At 42.0% G+C, this 15,107-nt stretch overlaps 1 protein-coding gene across 1 annotated transcript; it reads right to left on the bottom strand.

The window, feature by feature from the left end:
• Window positions 1-104: 104 nt before the first annotated feature.
• On the bottom strand, window positions 105-13,232 carry LOC131736098 (mucin-5AC-like; the record flags this gene model as incomplete). The annotated part of the gene is made up of 18 exons (XM_059021811.1): window positions 12,024-13,232; window positions 11,822-11,940; window positions 11,392-11,545; window positions 10,850-10,974; window positions 10,389-10,578; window positions 10,038-10,162; window positions 9,684-9,930; window positions 8,600-8,728; window positions 8,177-8,377; window positions 7,938-8,059; window positions 7,303-7,501; window positions 7,103-7,227; window positions 5,459-5,693; window positions 5,254-5,378; window positions 1,727-2,156; window positions 1,518-1,642; window positions 334-1,003; window positions 105-240 (listed from the first exon to the last, which is right to left on the bottom strand). Coding segments are annotated over exons 1-18 (4,601 nt in total), but the record flags the coding sequence as incomplete, so codon positions are not given.
• Window positions 13,233-15,107: the final 1,875 nt, after the last annotated feature.

Here is a 15,107-nt window from a genome sequence, read left to right as displayed (position 1 = left end):
AGCTGTATATCGTGGAATTGGCACATCAAGATTATGTAGTTGGGTACTAAACCGCTTCGATTAACAATGCTTTTTTCTACAGATCAAAGTGAGGAATACCATACAATATTCCTACCTGTATCCGGACGTCACAAGCTCTGTAGGGGGCTGTAAAGAAGTTCCTGCCGCCTCTTCCCTGCACTAAACTGTATTTGCAGTAACTGGGAGCATCACCGATATCTACCCATTCATTGGACAGACCTATACAAAAAAAAAAAAATAATAATGAGTTCCATTATCTACCAAGATGGATCTGTTCCCTCCCAAAAGTATTTGGGCCAAATTCAAACTCACTCAATACTAGAACTTGAAGCAACTCCGAGGGCAGTTCTACAGTCATGCTGGAGGCTCTGCAGAGAGCAGTGTGAGGGAGAGTTGGCATTGTAGGTTTCCAAATAGTTGTCATTTCTCCACCAGTGGTGGTTTTGGTCAGCTCCCCAATGGTGGTTCTGGTTGTCTTCCCGCTGGTTGTTCTGGTCCTCCCGCTGGTTGTCCTGGTCCTCCCGCTGGTTGTCCTGGTCCTCCCGCTGGTTGGCTCCCCAATGGTTGTCTCCCTGCTGGTTGTGCTGGTTGTCCTTGTCCTCCCGCTGGTTGTCCTTGTCCTCCCGCTGGTTGTCCTTGTGGTCTTCCTGCTGGTTGTGCTGGTTGTCCTTGTCCTCCCGCTGGTTGTCCTGGTGGTCTTCCTGCTGGTTGTCCTGGTGGTCCTTGTCCTCCCTCTGGTTGTCCCGGTAGTCTTCGTTGGCTCCCCAATGGTGGTTCTGGTAGTCGTCCCGCTGGTGCTGGTCACCCGTAGAATTGTGGTTCTGGTAGTTGTGATGGTTCTAGAAGTCTTGGTTGGTTCCCCAGCACTGGTTCTAGTAGTCTTGGTTGGCTCCCTAGTAGTGGTTTTTATTGGACAAGTCATGTGCACGTAGCCTCCCTTAGCAGTGGTAATGTAGAGTAATGTTAAGATGTAGCTTCCATCCTGAAAGTGAAGGAACAGAACTAGTTGAAAGTGGAAGGACGTTATGCTTGTTTTTCCATTGCAGAGCTACCGACACACACAGCAGAAGTTACTAAATATGCCAAAAAATTTGCACAAAGTGGTATTAAAAAAATAGAACAGTACAGCTGTACCGCTAGATTTTGTAAATATCTAGGAAGGTCTAAAAACAATTGCAGATTATAATTGACTTGGTTAAATTAGTTCTATTGAAAGGGGGGGGGGGGGGGGGGGGGGGGGGGGGGGTTAATATAAATTTGCCAAAGAGATCTCATTTAAGGATAGTTCTCTAGTTTGTTGGGGGTGCCGCTTGGTTCTTGCTCAACTTCACAAATAGCCAGTGGAGAACCACCTGTACCCATACCGAGCACTCACGGGTCAGATGTGCTAGTGAAGGGGTATTAGTCAGCAAATCAGAGAAAAACAACAATAGTTTTATGTAGGTTGTAGTACTAGAGCTCAAACTCCAGATTAGCATACAATGTACGATTCCTACCTGTATCCGGACATCACAAGCCCCGTAGGGGGCTGTAAAGAAGTTCCTGCCGCCTCTTCCCTGCACCAAACTGTAGTTGCAGTAACTGGGAGCATCACCGATATCTACCCATTCATTGGATGGACCTATAAAAAAAAAAAAATAGTTCCATTATCTACAAAGACAGATCAGATCCCTCCCAAAAGTATTTGGGCCAAATTCAAACTCACTCAATACTAGAACTTGAAGCAACTCAGAGGGCAGTTCTACAGTCATGCTGGAGGCTCTGCAGAGAGCAGTGTCAGGGAGAGTTGGCATTGTAGGTTTCCAAATAGTTGTAATTTCTCCACCAGTGGTTCCGGTCAGTTCCCCACCAGAGGGGCTAGTAGTCTCTGTTGGCTCCCCACCAGTGGTTCCAGTCAGCTCCACACCAGAGGTTCTAGTAGTCTCTGTTGGCTCCCCACCAGTGGTTCCAGTCAGCTCCACACCAGAGGTTCTAGTAGTCTCTGTTGGCTCCCCACCAGTGGTTCCAGTCAGCTCCACACCAGAGGTTCTAGTAGTCTCTGTTGGCTCCCCACCAGTGGTGGGACATCTAATGTCCAAGTACCCTCGTTCATCATCAGCAGTTATGTAAAGCAAGGTCAACATGTAGTTCCCATTCTGAAAGTGAAGGGACACAACAAGTTGAAGACTGGAAGGACTTCATTCCACGACAGTGTACATCTCACCTGCTTCAACTCTGGGAGGCTTCCATAGCTGGCAACCATCTTGCCTCAAAAGCTGAGTTTAGTGTTGTGTTACAGTAAATGTTTAAAATGTACGCCAAATCTAAATCCCACCCATATCCATGCTTCCCCGCTTTATTTTAAAACCTCTTTAGCAGCGCACACATGAAATTGTGAAAGGTACCACAGACCGTGAACGTATCAAAATGCATTGCGAGAAGTTAAACGTTAGTGAGAAATTACCAAGGAGAAGGGCCTAAAGTAAGGAAGACTCCCAGTAAATAAAGGGGAGTCGACAGGTCCGAGTGCAGGTGAACTTGCTTTTAAACTCTGGGAAGGATTAACTGGATACACAGAGGAGAATACGGTTAAGCGCGTGAAGATTTGCTTTACAATACAGAGTCAGTTATCCAAACTAATTGGGACCAATGCTAGTTTGCATAATCTATTCGTATGGATAAATGGGTATTCACAATTACTGTAACTAATGTATAGAATAAAAGTTTACCCAAGTACAGATGAACCCGTTTCATATCGCCTCCCTTATCACGACTTAAACCCACCACTTGCCACACACCACAGGTTCTTTGAGAAGTTCCGAATATCAAACCCGCTTCGGTCACATTGTCAGCCGGCCTTTACGAAGTAACCAAAAGGATGTCATTTCCAATACATCCTACAACAAATCATCTCGTTGCCAAAATCTGTCAAGGTTATACAAATGCACATAAAGTACAATACCCAACTGATGGTGCAGTTGAATTCATGCCTTATAAAAATGACACTTTCCTTCCAACTAAGGATACCAAAAAAAAAAAAATGTCCTGTACTAAACTAAGCATTTGTTTAAATGTAATAATGACAGTGTACAGTATTAAAACACTTCTAATTCACTGTTAGTTCGCTTGCAATGTGCCATCAGTCAAACATGAAAACTGTTTACATCAAATTACGCCTGCACAGCAATCCTGATGTAGAAGTAGGTTCCTCTTTACTTGGTACAGAAGTACCTATGGATATTTAGCTAGTAATTTTTAAAAAATCAGACACCTTTATCCAGGGCGACTTACACTCGTAAACAAATATATTAAGAATCACAGTACAAGTATGAATACAATTAAGAGCAAGATAAAAACACAATGACTTCCGTTCTAGCAAGTTCTATTCCATCACATTAAACATACAAGATTTAATGCAATGCAGGAATTACGGTACCTACTGCAATTCACACAACATGCCAAACTTTGAAAATCAAATACAATCTCAGTACAACTGCCAAATTACACAACTTCAGGTATCATTAAAACTTCAAAAACACATTCAGAAAAGTGTTTCTATACTCTGTTAAGGCATTGGAAGAACGTGCAATTGGAAAGTTCTTGGCTGCTCAAATACAGGATCTCCAGCCCTTCCTGACAAGATAAAACCGCCCAGTCATTTAATTTGCTTAACTGCAACAATTTAAAAAGCACACAATGCTCCATCTAAGGTTTTGGTGGTCTGAATTCCTGACCTGGCATTTGCCTCAGTCCGACGGTAATTTGGCAGCTAAATCTCAGCCATTTTAGCAGCAGAAGCCATGTTCACAATATGCATTACAGGTATGTCCTGTAGTTTAAAAGATCCGATAATTGACTACTGTACCAAGGAACTGTTTTGAATGGCATATTTTGGACTGGGTTTACGGTTCCAGATTGTGATTTAAATAGTTTTGAAATGAAGGCTCAGCCCTTCCCAAGATAGTTCGGGACAGAGTTTAGTTAGGGCTCAAAGGGAGCTAGCTTTTGTTTCCACTTGGTTTCCCCATTTGTCATAAAATAGTTTACTGGAACACAAACTGTGTTGGTATCGTTGAACGGGTGCTGGCAAATAGCTAGCAATCCTTTTGCGTTACCAAATTATCCAGAATTTTAGGAATGAGAATATGTACATAGTAACTTCAAATAAATCTCCAGTCTCCAATAAGCGCCAGGTCTGCTGGGAAATATGGTCAATAAATACCAGATTTCTTAAATGCCAGGTTATGAATACTGAAATAATGAACAAGAAATGTTTACCAATTTAGCGTTTAATATCAGTAAAGTTAATGTGCCGTACATTTGTGCTGCAGGCCTACCTTACATGGTTGTGTTCCAATTCAGAGGGTTGGATAGTGGATTTTACTGTTTTATTACCACAATACATTCTGTTATTACAACATTTTAATGGCGTTGCAGGAATGTTGCAATTTGTCATTTCTATAAATGTGTGCAGGCAGCTTTTTCATGATTGCATCTGAAGTATTTGCAGATGTTCGTGATCTTGCAGAATAAAACAGAGTCTCGAAATAAGCGCCGGGGCTCCTGGCAAATTTAGCAAGTAAACTTTTACGCAATAGATAAATCATGTAATCAGGGCCGGATTAAGGCATCGTCAAACTGGCATGTGCCTAGGGCTTGAACTCAAGGAGCGGCCCCAAAACGGTTGTGTCTTGCATAAAGTTTCAGCCTCCTGGGTTTCATATTACACGCAAATACCGTTCAGAAACAAGCATTCACATCCAGCGATCATTTGACTACACAATGTACAGGTATGTTTGTTTTACTATTTGTGGAGCTACAGTTGGATCAAAATTGAATTACCCTTCATACTACCTCTTTTAAACTTCATATGGGGTTTCTTGGTTGAACTTTGTTGATTTAACGTTGGCTTCAGTTTTATTCCGAAATGTGTTTAGCACATCCTACAGTTTGTCAGATTCATTGTCAGTCATAACGTGACTGAATTACCATTTACCAGGTGAAGGGCTAGTAAGAAAAGGCTAGAATGTATAGGAGGTGTGTGCATATATGAATGAACATTGGTTAATTCTATAGGGGGATGGAAATAGGCCACAGCTGTAGATCGTGGAATTGGCACATCAAGATTATGTAGTTGGGTACTAAACCGCTTCCACTAAATTTCAATTCCATTTTCTGCCTTCAAATACAAGTGAAGATTAACAATGCTTTTGTCTACAGATCAAAGTGAGGATTGCCATACAATATTCCTACCTGTATCTGGACATCACAAGCCCTGTAGGGGGCTGTAAAGAAGTTTCTGCCGCCTCTTCCCTGCACCAAACTGTAGTTGCAGTAACTGGGAGCAGCACCGATATCTACCCATTCGTTGGACAGATCTACAAAGAAACCAGATGGACATGAACCACCAAGACTAATCAGGTCCCTCCAAAAATGTTTGAGCCAAATTCAAACTCACTCAATAACAAAACTTGTAGTGACCCAGAGGGCAGGGCTACAGTCATGCTGGAGGCTTTGCAGACAGGAGTGGGAGGGAGAGTTGGTTTTGTAGGTTTCCCAGTAGTCCCTGGCTTCCTAATAGTTGTAGTCCTAGTAGTATGGGTTGTTGTCTCTACTGCTGGACAAGTCATTTGCACCATCCCTCTTATCCCAGTTGCAGTTGTGTAGATTATAGTCAAGACATAGTTTTTATTCTGGAAAGTTAAAGGGTAGTCACAAGAAAATCGTCATTGACACCAAGAGATTACAGTGGGGAACACTCCTCAACTTTGATTTACTTGAAATCCAATGTGCTATACAACACATTCAAAGCTTAACTTACCAACAGACATGGAAGAAATGACAAAATTACTAGTAGACTAAAGGCCAGCCATATGGCTCTGCAACTTCTAGTTAACCCTTTAATGACCAGGATATTGTGAACACGACCATACTGAAGTGGGCTTTTAGGACGTGATCGTGCAAAGACGATTAAAAAGAGTGAGTAGTGTCCATTATTGCTTATAAAAGACCCTGAGAATAAACATTTACTATGTCTTATCTGCCCCTATTTTTCAATAAAATATTCAGGGAGTACTGCAAGGTTCTTTGGGTATCGGTGTATATACATGTATCGAAGTCGAATTACAAAAAAAAAAAAATCTCCCCCCCCCCCCCCCATACAAAATGGTGTTACTGCAGAGTTCATACGGTCTCTGAAGTACTTTAATGTTCTCCAGTGTTCCAAAAATGACGCCATTTGCAAGATGCTATTGTAAAAAAAAAATAAAAAAAAAAAGGTTTGTAGTGAATTTATAGGAAGAGAGTCACGTACAGCCAAAAAGCACCTGGTCCTGGGGGAGTCTCACTGAAATGCTCGGTCCTGAAAGGGTTAATAGATGGACCCCTGCCAACAGGCTGTGTAAAGAGCCATGAAGATGTTGACCACACATTAGCAATGTTCTGACATCGTAGATTACACAATGGCTGCACACCCTGATTAAGTTACTGCAGTGAAAGGGACAGGCAAGGTTTCTTTCACCCCACCCCCGCCCTCTTAAATTTACAGGTCACCAGTTAGTTATTTCTTATTTTCTCCCCAATTTAGTAGTGTTCAATTATTTTGTTTGGCTCAGCTCACCGATACCACCCCTGCGCTGACTCGGGAGGGGCAAAGACAAACACACGCGGTCTTCTGAAGCTGTCCACACTGCAGACTCACCGTGCAGCCAGCTCAGAGCTACGGCGTCGGAGGACAACGCAGTCCTGGGCAGCTTACAGGCAAGCCCGCAGGCGCCTGGCCAGACCACAGGGGTCGCTGGTGCACAGAACAGCCTGGACTCAAACCAGCGAAGTCCAGACTATAGGGCGCATCCTGCACTCTACGCGAGTGCTTTTACTGGATGCAGCAAATACAGCACAGGTCCAGAATGCAGGTGCTTAGTCCCGAAATAGCATTACAGCACATATGTATGCTTAAAAAAAACACCCGAAAAGTTAACCAGCAGGAGGCCACCATAACCTTAATGACTTCCTTCATTACAAATGCACAGTAAATGGAACCCAATACAATGGGCCCTGCTCATTTATATCATGTTGCCCAGATCAGAGGGTTAGTCATTACCAGTATCCTGACATGACAGGCCTTGTAGGAGGTTATGAAGAGGTTTCTTCCTCTTTCCTTCATCAGTGTGTAGTTGCAGTTCTTTGGGACATCCTTTACAGCTACCCATAGCCCATTAGAGTCATCTACAAAGTAGACAAGTTTCCATGAGATTACCAGAACAATGTATATATTTCATATAAAATCTAAATAATCCTCACTCATTATCTTGACTTGTTCCAGAGGTCCCTCAGGCAGCGCCACCATCATGCTGGAAGCTCCACAGACAGGAGTTGGAGGAATGGGTTTTGTAGAGGGAGGGGGTTTTGTTGGTTCTCCAGTGGTAGGGCATTCTACCTGCACTGATGCAAAGCCTCCAGAATAACTTGTAGACATAATGGTCAGGACATAGTTTCCATTCTACATGTACAAGGGGAGAAGGAGGAGACAGTGGCAAAGTATCAAAGCTTCGGTTGGACAAAATGCCAATGCCAGTTGATTTGATACCGTTAATACAATTCATTAAAAAAAGGAATGAATGCCATTTGGCCCATTTAAGCCAATTGGATTACTCAACCAACAAAACTCAGTGACCACTATAAAATTCAAAGTAAACTGGCATGCCAATTTTGCCATCAAGTAGAAGTAGATGAAGGATTTAGCAGTCTCATCACAAGGTGTGTAGGGGGTATAAAGATGCAACGTTAGAGCCATCCGTTATGAAAGTTGATGACCAGAACAGCATGTACAGAAATGTCAAAAACAAACGAAACCTCCAGAATCAAATGCAAGAGACATGTAGATGATTACACGCGTCCCCATTGGCATAGAGTACACAAACACCGAGGAAAATTACCAAGATCTTGACATCACAGGCACTGTAGGGAGCTGTGAAGAGGATCCGTCCTCGTCTCTCCACCAAGCTGTAATTGCATGACTTGGGCGCATCAATGACTTTTACTGGCCTCTTGAATTCATCTGAAACAAAACGAATCCATGAGTTCACATCCAGGATAGGACTAGCCATTGATAGTTTCTAGTTTAAGTACCCCACTGCAAAAAGGTTCTAGTACCCAAATCAACCTCGCAACACACCTAGTACAAAGACTTTTTCTAGAGATCCTGCCGGCAGCACCACAGTCATGTTAGAGGACCTGCAGACAGGAATGGGTTTCCCCACAGTGGCTGGAAGAGGAGGCAATTCTGTAGGGCTTCCAGCACTGGTTGGGCATTCCAGCCGCACAGACCCTCGATTCCAAGTAGCTGTCCTGTACAGGACAGTCAGGACATACCGACCTCCCTAGTAGGAACAAATGACCAATACTTGTAAAAGCACATACAATTTCACACAAGTACCACTGCCATGTAAGGATGTACAAACGGAATGTCCAGTAAAGTCCTATTCAACTTTATGGATGAAAATGTTACCTCAAGGTCAAACTGAAATATTAAGAGATTACAGATCAAGCTAGCCCCCAGGGAACCACAAAAAGTGTTCTAGTGTCACTTGAAATGTACTTGCCACTTCCTCAACAAAACAGCCAGTGTAGGTAGTTGTAAAGATTATTTTCTCCAGATGCAGAGAGAGATTGTAATGGCATCGTTCTGCCAAAGCACTAGTCACAGTGATCTCTTTGCCAGAAAGATCTGCAATAAAAGGAGACATCATTACAGCAAGTAGAGATGCGGGTTCACACTGGGCATACGATTCAGACGGACCACCTTGCGTTCAAAGCGTAGACGCTGCGGACGAGTTGGGAAGATTAACTTCTCAGCGTCAAGTTGGTGGCATCACTCACATTTCAGCCAACCACATGCCTCTTTCCTTTAGAATTTTAAAAGTAATACAATTTACCGTTTATTGTTTGAAATAAAATGACACTTACAGATGTAGCAGAAAAGAATTAAGCATGTACAGTATCAAACAGATAATCAGAATGAAAACTAACAGCTCAGGAATTTAAACAGTGTTTGATGTGCGTCTCAGCAGCCTACTGAAAGTGGGATGGTTAAATTAAACAGGTTGTTATCTGAAAGTCTGAGCAAATGTCAGCGATCTTACCAACCATGAAACTGAATGGTGGCATTTGCCGTCAGTGAATTTCTCATTTGGATCATTTTTTTTTTTTTGGCTCTACAGTTATACCATGTACAAATTAAAAGCAGTTGTGCAGGACTCGCCGAACCTCCAAAAGTTGTCTTTTTTTAAACTAGTCAGAATAAATTAAACCCAGGGAGAAGATTGCTCAGTGTGAACTACAGCCTGCGTCCATCTGGATCTTATACCCAGTGTGAACCTGCCTTCAGTATTTGAAATTCCATTACAGCTTTAAGCCAAAAATAAAGGGAACAAGCATAAGACACATTCACCATGCATTGGTTAACCAAATATACCAGCTAATCGGGCATCAGTACTCTGATAGTCACCAGTTGTTTGAATAGCTTTCCAAGAGCCAAGAACAGTGGGCAATATTGTGATCAGTGCTGTGGAATGCCCACCCTAAGCTACCAAGGGGAGTGAATGAATAAATGTCAATCTGTATGTGCCTCCATTAGTCAACTCACTGGTGGGAGAAAGAAAAAGAAGCCACACAACCCTCACCTTTCACTCTAATCCCCCACCAAGGACCATTGGGTAGCACTACTGTCATGCCATCCTTGTTGCAGATGGTAGCAGACACATCTGCAGGAATTACTGTAGACAGTATACTGGAAGTTACTTCTTGAGTTGTAGGAGTCTCGGGTTGGGAAGTTGGTTTTGGCTTCCCACCCGCATGGCAAAGCACAGACGCCTCTCCCATTACACCATCAGCATGCTGGAATTGGAGGCTCAAGGCAAAGCAACCATCCTTAAAAGAGAAATTCTGTTATTGGCATATTCAGTATTGCTTGTACTGAAGCAGTTTACTGGAAGCATGCAGCAACATTTAATAAATCATGGCCTCAATAGTCTTACCACAAATGCAACTTGACAGCTTTGGAAGGAAGCAATCAAGATGATGTGTCCAGTCTTCATTTGAAAGAGTTGATAATTGCATTGCTCGGCAATACTACCGACAGGTATTGCCTTGTCAAAACCATCTGTAGAAGAAATGCCATGAGTTCCCTGCACAGCAAGTTCTTTCTAAATGCTTATTATACAAGGTCTGTTCGAGGCTTCAGTTGTACTACTCCAGTAGTAGCCAGCCAGCCAAGAACCATATGCAATTGAACATGCGAATGGGTCACGACTTCAATTTCTACGTCAACCAGTAAGGAGCGGTGGGTTGACACTATCAGAATTCAGAGGAACATAGATGCAGCTCACCTCTCACTTTGACTGCATTAAGACTTCCTTTAGGCAATTTGATCATCATGCCAGACTTGCCACAAAACACAGAAGGCAAAGACTCTTCAGGTGGGACTGTAACATTAATTCCGGTCCTACAAGACACGAGTGCCTGTCCTAGCTTCCCTGGAGCCATTTGATAGTAGAGGTTATAGAAATAACGATCCATCTAGGAGGGTCAAAAATATAAATAATGGCGTCACTGGAGTTTTAATCTTCGCAGTATCCTGTTCCTACAGGTAGGAAGGCCATCCTAGGTTCACATTATAGAAGTGAACAGCCAAATTGAGTGCAACAATTCCAATATTGAAATGGGAAAATAAACCCATTATATAAATTTCACACATCATTTTGTATTGGTCCATTCTTCCTAGGTTACAATGCAGGCTGTATACAGAGCATAATGTTTCCGATACTGGTGGAAAGCAGGATACACGTACCAATCTCCTCACGTGACATCCATTGTAGGAAGTAGTGAAAGTGATCCTTCCCTCTGAATCACTCAACAGTTGATATTTGCATTTAACAGCAACTTCATAAATGGATACCCATTTGTTGAATTTATCTACAATTAGAAGAAATTTAGTGAGATCTCCGGATCTATTAAATAGGCAGAGTTTCTCAATTGGCTACACAGCAGCGAGAGGAAAACAGCTACAGAATAAATCTTACATGTAGTTACTCAGAACTGCTACCAAACATTTGCAAAAAACTAATCCATCGCTCATCTCACCCACAGATCCCAGTATAATCCATCCCTCAAGTGCACCCAAGACTAACCACCACACTACCACCAGTACTTCAAAAACTGAAATCGAAAATGCTCTTGAAAAGGGTGCTGTAGTCCTTATGTTCAAGGACAGAAGAAACATGTACTGTAGCATACATGCAACAGTTTCAAATGCATACAAGGAGTTGCAGCAAGGTATATGGTGAAGCAAATACACCCATACATTCCATTTAGTGCCAGGCAGAAACTCACTTTTTACACGAAGCGCTTCTATTGGTCCTGCTGGGAGTTTGATGGTCATGCTACTCTTACCACAGATTGTAATAGGTCCATCAGGTGTAGAAATTGGACAGGACATATGCACATAGTGGTTCCGCCACATCAGGGTCAGGACATATTGCCCACCCTGCAAGCAAAAGTAAAAAATGTCAAAGTTGAACGGGACTGTTCTAGCCAGCATCTGAGATTGTAAAGAACCTCAATAACGATGAAAGCAGACGCTCTGTATTTGACAAAAACCACCCAAGATGAAGAACATTTAAGAAATTAAGTTAGTTGTATATGTGGAACAGCAGTCCCATGGCATTTGCTTTGTCAGTTTAACATTTATACTGTACAAGGCCAGCAAGTGTGGATCCGATGACGTAGCAGACTTTAAAAAAGTTATGAATCTAAATCTTACCAGTGCCTTCACATTGCAACCTTTGAAGGCAGTTGTAAAGTGGACCACTCCATTTCTCTCCAACACCTTGTACCTGCACCTCTGCGGAATCTTGCTTACTTCAACAAATATGAAGTCGGCTGCGGGGGAATAGTTACAATGAGACTTGATAACCGTACCTCTTCCAGAATTAAACAGATACCACGTTGGCAAGAACCCTTACCTTGCACTTTAAGGTCCGTCAACCTTCCACCAAACAATTTGATGGTCATGTCTGCAACACCGCATGTAGTTGCGGAAGCCAGGGTGGATGGCTCTCCTGTGCTATGGGGAGGAGGGTTTTCTGGGGTAATAGGTAGATTAAATACACCATAGAGCCCTACAGAGGCATCATAGATGCTGCTTGGCAACCCGTCACCTTCAGAGAGAACAGGAGAGTTGCGTGCACTGGCAATTTTAAAAGCTGGAGAAAGAGCTTTATGCAACTCCAGATTTATATCGGTAAGTACAGAGCGGTCAAAAGAAGAAACGGGCATTCCAGCAAGGTCACCAGTAACTAGGTCCTCACGATGATAGGAATGCACATCAGGACGCAAAGTATCAGTGCCTTTCTTTTCAAGATCTGCAAAGGCAACAGACTCATAGCCTAGGGTTTCAGAATAGGTACCAGATTTATAGTTGTCAGAAGAATCAAACTCTTTGCCAAGTTCACCTATACCCACGTCTGCGGCAAGATTAATAACAGAATCATTATCTTCTAGAAGGGTAGCAATATTAGACACATTTTCTTTATCGGAAGTAGCCAAATCAGCATATGCAAAGACTTGAGGGAAGTCCGCATCACGGTCATTACTCTGATCAGTAAAGAGTACATGTTCCACATCGCCTTCAGATTCTGAAGCCATATGGTACTCATCAGCAACAAAAGGGACAGAGTTCTTGGTCAAATCAGAATTGAAGTGATCACTATACAGATTGGAAGAGACAGGCTGTTCAAGTGCATCCTCATCATACCTAGAATGCTGGCTGAAATCAAAAAGTCCATGGTTTGCAGCATCAGACTCAGAAAACACATGATCAAGAGACTGCCTCTGTTGATCTGCAGAATACCCAGCAACCTCAAAAAGTTCACTTTTTCCATTTGGTGAAAAGTTATCTGGTTTAGAAAAAACATCCTCAGCATAAGGAATGGCTAAATCAGCAGGCAAGCTCAAGTTCCCTCCACGATCCAAGTTTCCTGTCCCTGACATGGAATTTGCAGCCGCTTCATCCTGCAGGCGATCATGAGCTGAAGCAAGAGCTTGTGTGAGCCTCAAGACCCAGGCCAATAAGAAGAAAGGCAGCATCGCCTGCCCTCTCCGTAACATCGTTATTGTAAATAAAATGCCACCAAAAAAACCACACACAAAAAAGCAGTCAATATGTCTGAGTTCTACGGGCGCGGGTATTTAAGTTGTGAGGCTTAAAGTGTTTTAATTGAATTTGTAATTGACAAGCCAATTGCTGCCGTTGAATTATCAACATTTTTAGATCATTGGTAAAGCACTGCTAGACTCAATTCTGCACGAGAGAAAATCACCGGATTTAATTTTCAAAAAATGTCAGTATGCTGAGAAACGTGTGTAGACGTGCCCTATACTTAAAAGATGAAAATAGCATCGCGTTAGATATAGGAATGAACGTAATGAAAGAAACAATAAAAATGAAGAATCAACGGTTCCTGTAAACGATAGTCACCAGTGCTTAATGTGTAAACAAAGAGGTGCCGGGGCGCAAGCAATGATAATAATATCGATCGACCGCACATTCAAAACCATAACAAGTTTATTTGAAAGAGCATGTACTAGTGTTAGATTTTATCATCACGTATTCTACATCATATACAAAGTAGTAGTATGTGCACAAAAATAAATTAAAGGGACGGGGGGCAGTGGGGGTCGACGACTATGTATTTTGCCCGTCCACTTTTTTTTGGTTCTGTGCATATGCACTATTATTGTGTTTAGTGTTATAGTTTGAAAAAAAAAAAAAAAAGATACACCGCACCCTACTGGTTTGACCCACGGTCCGCGCTGTAAGGTATGCAGGAAAGCGTTTAATTTCAACATCCCTAAGTAACATGTTCCTGTTATTAAGCAGTAATAATAATCGGAAGCAATGGTATTTAAAAATAACAAAGGCCAGTTTTCACTACGGTGAAGGAGGCTACAATTTTCTTTTCATTAAAAACGTGTTGTTTATTGAAATTCATGTTCAGCTTTCATACTGAAGCATGTTGTGTACTCCTTCAATCAAGCAGTAATGTAAGAATCAGCTTATATCGTTCAAGACGTTCTTCAAAGCAACTAAACTGATTTGTATATATTTAAAAAAAAAAACACACACACACACACACACAATAGAGTCGTGGTCCTTCTTTCGCAGCCAGTGTCATCTTTGTGGCACGTAGCTGAAATCGTAAAGTAATTAAATGTCCCTGGTTTAAGAAAACGCATTTGCGAGCAAAACACTTTATGGCATTTTTAACTAGCTGAAGAGGTGTCGGGGCTATGCCTCGTACCCACTGAATCCATGAGATGTTGTAATAGATCATCGATAACTTTAAAACACATTCTGTCAGTGGTAGAATATGTAGTACAGTGAAAGACAAAACATAATAAGGGGATGTTTTACGCACTGGGTTTTCATTGACAAGACTGTCAATGTCTCAAAAGTGATGAATAAGATGAATTTGCCAGAGGGCCAGCGGTATCGTCAGCAGCTAAGGATGTGCTCTAGTGTTTTCTTTATTAAAACATATATTAATGTTCACACACACACACATGCAAGCACGCACGCACGGACACACACACACACACACACACACACACACACACACACACACACACACACACACACATATATATATATATATATATATATATATATATATATACACACACACACACACACACACACACACACACACACACACACACACACAGTGCTGTGCAAAAGTTTTAGGCAGGTGTGAAAAAATGCTGTAAAGTAAGAATGCTTTCAAAAATAGACATGTTAATAGTTTATATTTATCAATTAACAAAATGCAAAGTGAGTGAACAGAAGAAAAATCTATCTATATATCAAATCAATATTTGGTGTGACCACCCTTTGCCTTCAAAACAGCATCAATTCTTCTAGGTACACTTGCACAAACATCTTGGAGAACTAACCACAGTTCTTCTGTGGATTTAGGCAGCCTCAGTTGCTTCTCTCTCTTCATGTAATTCCAGACAGACTCAATGATGTTGAGATCAGGGCTCTGTGG

The sequence above is a fragment of the Acipenser ruthenus genome, unplaced genomic scaffold (assembly GCF_902713425.1).
Source record: "Acipenser ruthenus unplaced genomic scaffold, fAciRut3.2 maternal haplotype, whole genome shotgun sequence".
NCBI classification, from domain to species: domain Eukaryota; kingdom Metazoa; phylum Chordata; class Actinopteri; order Acipenseriformes; family Acipenseridae; genus Acipenser; species Acipenser ruthenus.
The sequence above is the reverse complement of the archived record's forward strand: the minus strand, read 5'-3'. Positions and strand labels throughout refer to the sequence as shown.